Raw genomic sequence first — 6,330 nt, 5'->3', positions numbered from 1 at the left:
ATACGTAAGATTCCGAAAGCCAAGAAAATAAGTTGGTGGTTTGAAGACACAGTTGAAGAGTTACAAATGTGTCAAGGTCGGACAGTTAAATACATAAGAAGGCAGTATACAAATTTTATTATCCGACATATTAACAGTTAGCTCCTTGACACCATTTTTGGTGACATAACGCATCCATCTATTAATACTAGCATATGAAGACAAATTTATTCCTGAAACGTCGAGAACAAACTTCACAATGTCTCCAACATGCTGTAACAGAATCTCATCGACTGTTATTCTAAAAAAATTTGCAGATTTTGCTGTCAACTTTTTGCAAAAATAGTTTTTAGCACTAGAAATGGAAGTGAGACCCAAATATCTCTCCATTTACTAGACAAAATACTAGTTCTTGCTGCATCGTGAACAGGCAAGAGCTCAAGGATAAGATCGACCACGTTTCTCGGCAGAGCAATGATTATATCTTCTTTTTCCCCTTCCACAGCAGCTCTTTTACTAGATTCTAGAATAAGTTAAAATAATCTTATTAGGCTTAACATTTATAATCCAAAAAAATACAGAGAATTTTATACCTTGTTTAGTCATGCTGGCTGATTGAAAAATTGTGTCTGATTCAAAAAATAGTACCAAAATGCACAGAGGTGGCAATGCGTATTAAGAAAAAAGTGACATGCCCCGGCAAAGAAGACGTTACTGCAGTGACAAAGCACACGTTGCCAAGCAAATGAGCGCGAGCAAAATGCCACTGTGAAACCCTAGATTTTAGGGATTTTTTGGTTTGGGTTTGCATAGGCTCATTTGTTTTCATTTCCATTAAAACGTTTAAATATTAAATAATAATATAGCTTGTTTTCTATAAAAGTTTGTCTTTATTTAGAAAAGAATAAATATAAAATTAAATAAAAATACTAAATTAATCTAATATCATATGAATAAAATATTTTAAAATTTTAATATGGATTGATGGTATGGGGTGTTCAAAATTGATCAGTAATCGATAAGTCAACTGTAAATTGGCTTATTCGTATTGGGTTATTGAATAAATGGTTGGTGGACGGATTAGAATTTTATAATTAAAGGCTTATTGGTGTGGGGGCAAATTATTCAATTTCCTTATAGAATAAACCGTTAACCCGTTAAGAGTTACCATACTTACACATTTATCTTAGGCATGTTAGTCTCTTTTAATATTTTGCCATATATACAATTCTATATTGTTAGTCTTAAAGTCGTAAAGACAAAAATTGAAACAACTATTTACTTTTTATATTGTATTAACTATTATATTACTATTAATCTATATATTTTTTGCAATATAGAAGAATTTAATAATTTAACTGCATTTAAAATATTGAAAAGAATTCCTCTTTTTAAGGTGCGTTCATGAAACAAAAAAGGTAGATGTTACCCAATACACCGCCCGATAATTGTTAATTTGTTATCGAACAAATCGATATCTTATTGTTTGGCTAACGAGTTAGTAAATTTAAAAATCGATCTGATAGGCCAAATCGTTAAGCGAAATAATCCGCCTGATCTGCCCGATAAGCAATCCTAATTGCTTGTGGTGATGAATAATGATGGTGATTGTTGGCTGAACTCATCGATGGCCCCCTAAAGTTGGCACCAATTTTTACTTAGACACTTCAAATGAGCTTTGTTCATTTTAAACATCTTATGCCAATGCCATTCCCCACTGTGTCATTTTTGACACTTTTTTAACAATCAACAAAAGTTACAAAATGTGTGTTATACCCTCGCGGGATGACATTATAATAAATTAAGAAAAGTATCCGCCTGATTTGCCCAATAGGCAATCCTAATTGTTTGTGGTGATGAATAACGATGGTGATTGTTGGCTGAACTCATCGATGGCCCCCTAAAGTTGGCACCAATTTTTACTTAGACACTTCAAATGAGCTTTGTTCATTTTAAACATCTTATGCCAATGCCATTCCCCACTGTGTCATTTTTGACACTTTTTTAACAATCAACAAAAGTTACAAAATGTGTGTTATACCCTCACAGGATGACATGATAATAAATTAAGAGAAGACATGTGGCAATTTGGGTAAAAAAATGTAAAATTTAATTATAAGTAGAAGAAAGAAAAACTATATAAACTTATATTTTAAAAAATCAATAAAAAAAGATTCATTTTCTAGGAAGTCATTTCAATGACTAAGATCTAATTTTTTTTTCGCCGGAAAAATTGAGAAGACTTGGATCCATTTTTTTTTTCAATTACTTCTCATATTTTCTTTTATGACTAATAATTCTAATTATAGATAAAATATGTTTTGGTAGAAGCTTGGGGGAGAGAGCGACAAACATAGTAACAAAAATGATGGATCTCCATCTTTTCCGGCAAGATGGTGATGTTATTTTTTAAATCTGAATTTTTTATTAAAAAATATCTTTTATAAATTATTTCAATTAGTTTATGATTCTTTTAAAATCTTTTTAATGAGTGTATTATTCTTTTTGTTTTACTCAAAATCAGTACATAATGGTGGTGGAAGGTGAAGGAGAAAGAGAGAAGAAGAGAAAAAAATATTATTTTTCACAAAAAATGCTTTCCACGCACTTCAAATCAGTGCAACACACGCACTTCAAATCAGTGCAACAGACGCACTTTGTCAATTCAATAAAAAGTGTTAAAATGACACAGCGGCATGACATGAGGTGTCTAAAATGAATAAAGCCTAGTTGAGGTGTCTAAGTGAAAGTTGGTGCCAACTTTAAGGGGCCACCGATGGGTTCAGCCGTGATTATTTGTCAATTTGGAATGGTGTTGACCGATGATGTTGATTGTGCATAGTATCTTATGGTAGAGTGATTGATAATATTAATTAGGGGTGTTCACAGTTTAGATAAAAATCGATTGGCATAGTGATTAGAGGAAAAGAGAATTGTATAACTTCTTGAGTCATACTAGTTTATTCAAAAATGATGAAACTAGAACAGTACCAAAATACACAGAGGTGGCAATGCCATATTAAGAGAAGAGTTGGAAATTCATGGCGAAGAACTGAGAAAAAGCGCAGGTTGCCAACAATTGAGGGAGGAAAAGTAGGTTTGACATGTGATTCGGATCTGTCAAACCTCAAGAGTGATTTGGATCATTGGATGGATTCTAGCATTTTAGAAAATTAGGTTTGAATTGTCAATACGACCTCAAATCGGTGTTTTGATGAATTCAACATGCCCAAAACATGTTTTGCCGTCAATCTGTATATTTGGTTTCCGTCTGGAAGGTTCCGGAGTAATTCCAAGGAGTGGATTGAAGTGTTGGTTGAAGTTTGATTTTTCTGGTTTTATTGTCTTCTAGTGCCAGGAACTCCTCCGTGTTCATGTTCACAGAAAAGGAGGGGGTCATTGGTATTCACATTCAAAAATTGATTATAAATTTGGGCTTTTAATACATAGAGTTGAATATTGATGTTTCTTCAATTTGGGGATCGATTAGTGCTCAGATTTCAATAATATTTTGGCGCATAAGCTCTTGAGCTTATTGGTAAACTAATTTTGGTGTCAAATTTACAATTTTGATCTTGGGGTTGACTTTTGAGCTCGGGATAAAAGTATAGCAATATCTATGTCTACGAACTCATATACAAAGAAAAAAGAAAGAGCATTTGAATTTGCATGTGCTTTGCAAATATAGCCCCAAAACCAAGAATCTTTCCCTGCAATTCATGGACTATATCACTCAACTTCCTGTCAAATTACTTCCTTAGTTACCAAACATGTAGCTAAATATAGCATATATCAACACAGACTCTTAACTTTAATAACATCCAATTGATGAACATATTAATCGTTAAGGAAACCACACGTTTAAGAAATTGGCCAATTCAGTGCCTTGTTTAACGAAACTCATTGAAAACAGGGGAATCAGTCTGCGTTCATAACCTCAAATGGAAAATAGAACAGTTCTGCCCGTGTGGAAGCTCTGGGGAAACGCATCAATTTTATGGTGATATTCCTTTCTTCCTTGGAATCAATGGCTATCCCTTGCTGAATGCACATCCTTACAAGAGACGGAGTGCGAGCACATAATAGCTTTACAAAAAACACTTGGTTTTTGAACACTTAAAAGAACTGATGGTCACATACTTGAGCTTGTTAAGTGGTCTATTCAAGCAGGTTTGTGTCTCCAAATATTTCATAATTGTTTCAACATTGTCATCACTACCCTTGACCTAATGTATAGAGAAATTTTAGCTTCTCAAGTTCAAATATATGAAGAGCAAACATGAAACCAAATAATAATTATATCCATTGCATGACAACATATATGTGCTATTTCTTACCGTAATCAGAAGTTTCCTCAAATTAGGAAAACTTTTGATTAACTGTGGAGTACAACAAGTCTGATCCACTTTGTTGAAATCAACACCTAAGTGTAGACACCACAAGCAGTTGAGCTTGGAAGAAAGCTCATCCAGAACTATATTTGCGTTCAAAAACTTTTAGACAAATACAATAATTAGAATTCAATGAATACAATCACTATATATTAGATATTCAAGTGAAACAACACGTCGATTTTCTTACCTCAAGGACCAAGGAACCCAAATAAAGTTGTTCAAGTGAACCAAAGCTAAATAGAAACCTTTCCAAAGTTGATATTTCATCATGTTTTGGATTATCCTCCACTTTTTCCAATTCAATCACCAACAGGATCAGTTTATTGCAATTCATAAAGCAATTTAGCATGAGATAGTGACCCACAAGAACAACCAAGGACCCCAACTGTGGTGAAACCATCTTCAAGTATTGAGTGCCACAACAGAACATCAAGACTAAATCCACAAGAAGGGGAACATCGATAACACAAAACTGGTTGGTTGGCACAAATGTTATTCTTTCTAGATGAAGATACGTAAGATTCTGAAAGCCAAGAAATGAATTTGATGGTTTGAAGACACAGTTGAAGAGTTCCAAGCGTGTGAAGGCCGGACAATTAAATACAGAAGAAGGTAGTATATAAGTTCTATTATCCGACATATTAATAGTTAGCTCCTTGACACCATTTCTGGTGACATAACGCATCCATCTATTAATACTAGCATATGAAGACAAATTTATTCTTGAAACGTCAAGAACAAACTTTACAATATCTCCAACATGCTGTAAGAGAATCTCATCAATTGTTATTTTAAAAACAATTGTAGATTTTGCTGTCAACTTTTTGCAAAAATAGTTATTTAGCACTAGATATGGAAGTGAGACCCAAATATCTCTCCATTTACTAGACAAAATACTAGTTCTTGCTGCATCGTGAACCGGCAAGAGCTCAAGGATACGATCAACAACGTTTCTTGGTAGAGCAATGATTATATCTTCTTTTTCCCCTTCAACAACAACTCTTTTACTAGGTGCTAAAAATACTAAAAATAATCTCTTAAAATTTATAATCCAAAAAATACTAGAAAGAGGGAAAGAGAGAATTTTATACCTTGTTGAGTCATGCTGGCTGATTCAAAAATAGTAACAAAATGCACAGAGGTGGCAACGCCGTATTAAGAAAAAGTGAAATGCCCGGCAAAGAAACATTACTGCCAAGCAATTGAGAGCGAGGAAATGCCATGGTGAAACCCTAGATTTTAGGGATTTTTTGGTCTGGGTTGCATAGGCTCATTTGTTTTCATTTCCATTAAAACGTTTGAATATTAAATAGGATAAACTACCTTATTAGACATACATCACTACTATATATACTAATATTATCTTTACTTTTAAACAATTACATATATTACCACTTTTAGTATTTTTATACCATATATTAATATATTATTTGAAAATACTATTAGATATCCACATCCCTTAAAACTATTATTGATTAATTATCTGGTTAAATAACTCTTTCACTCCAAAATCAACCACTATCTCTTAATTCTCCCCTCCCATGTTTATCACTTAATTATATCTCCTCCTTCTGATTCAAGAATTTCACCTTACAATTACATTTCAACAATAGTTAATCTACTCTCTTCTTCTCAAGATATCATCACCACAAATTCTCTTGAACCCAAATATCATTTTGTATTGTTCATTTATCACGAGTTCCAATCACAGTAACTAGTAACTGCTACAGAGAAAACTTTCAATTCATAGTGGGTCTTGATTGTTTGTCTCCGAAAGAAATGGATCTTAGTTTTGATTATGTTATGCCACAACGCAAAAGGATCAAAGGGAGTATTGTAGAGAGTTTTTATTTGCTGGTGTTCTTCTAAGGCTTTCTTTGGTTACTGTGACATGGATTTGGTAGTACCAATATTACTTTGATATAGCCCTTGAAACATGTGTATCCAATAAGTAGTA

The 6,330-nt window shown here is 33.2% G+C and overlaps 1 protein-coding gene across 1 annotated transcript; it reads right to left on the bottom strand.

Annotated features, from left to right (window-relative positions):
* Positions 1-3,769: 3,769 nt before the first annotated feature.
* On the bottom strand, positions 3,770-5,650 carry LOC102582798 (F-box/FBD/LRR-repeat protein At1g13570-like). Its single transcript, XM_006340044.2, has 4 exons — positions 5,465-5,650; positions 4,561-5,387; positions 4,317-4,472; positions 3,770-4,205 (listed from the first exon to the last, which is right to left on the bottom strand). Exons 1-4 carry the CDS (start codon positions 5,475-5,477, stop codon positions 4,068-4,070), a joined length of 1,134 nt encoding a protein of 377 aa, XP_006340106.2. The 5' UTR covers positions 5,478-5,650; the 3' UTR covers positions 3,770-4,067.
* Between the last annotated feature and the right edge of the window lie 680 nt (positions 5,651-6,330).

This window comes from Solanum tuberosum, unplaced genomic scaffold (genome assembly GCF_000226075.1).
Source record: "Solanum tuberosum cultivar DM 1-3 516 R44 unplaced genomic scaffold, SolTub_3.0 scf00016, whole genome shotgun sequence".
Lineage (NCBI taxonomy): Eukaryota > Viridiplantae > Streptophyta > Magnoliopsida > Solanales > Solanaceae > Solanum > Solanum tuberosum.
The sequence above is the reverse complement of the archived record's forward strand: the minus strand, read 5'-3'. Positions and strand labels throughout refer to the sequence as shown.

Bases quoted from the DNA above. Each gene is read 5' to 3' on its own strand.
- LOC102582798 (XM_006340044.2), bottom strand. The intron at 4,473-4,560 runs GTAAGAAAATCG...TTTGTCTAAAAG, and splicing joins TGGGTTCCTTGGTCCTTGAG to TTTTTGAACGCAAATATAGT. The intron at 4,206-4,316 runs GTAAGAAATAGC...TCTATACATTAG, and splicing joins TGAGGAAACTTCTGATTACG to GTCAAGGGTAGTGATGACAA.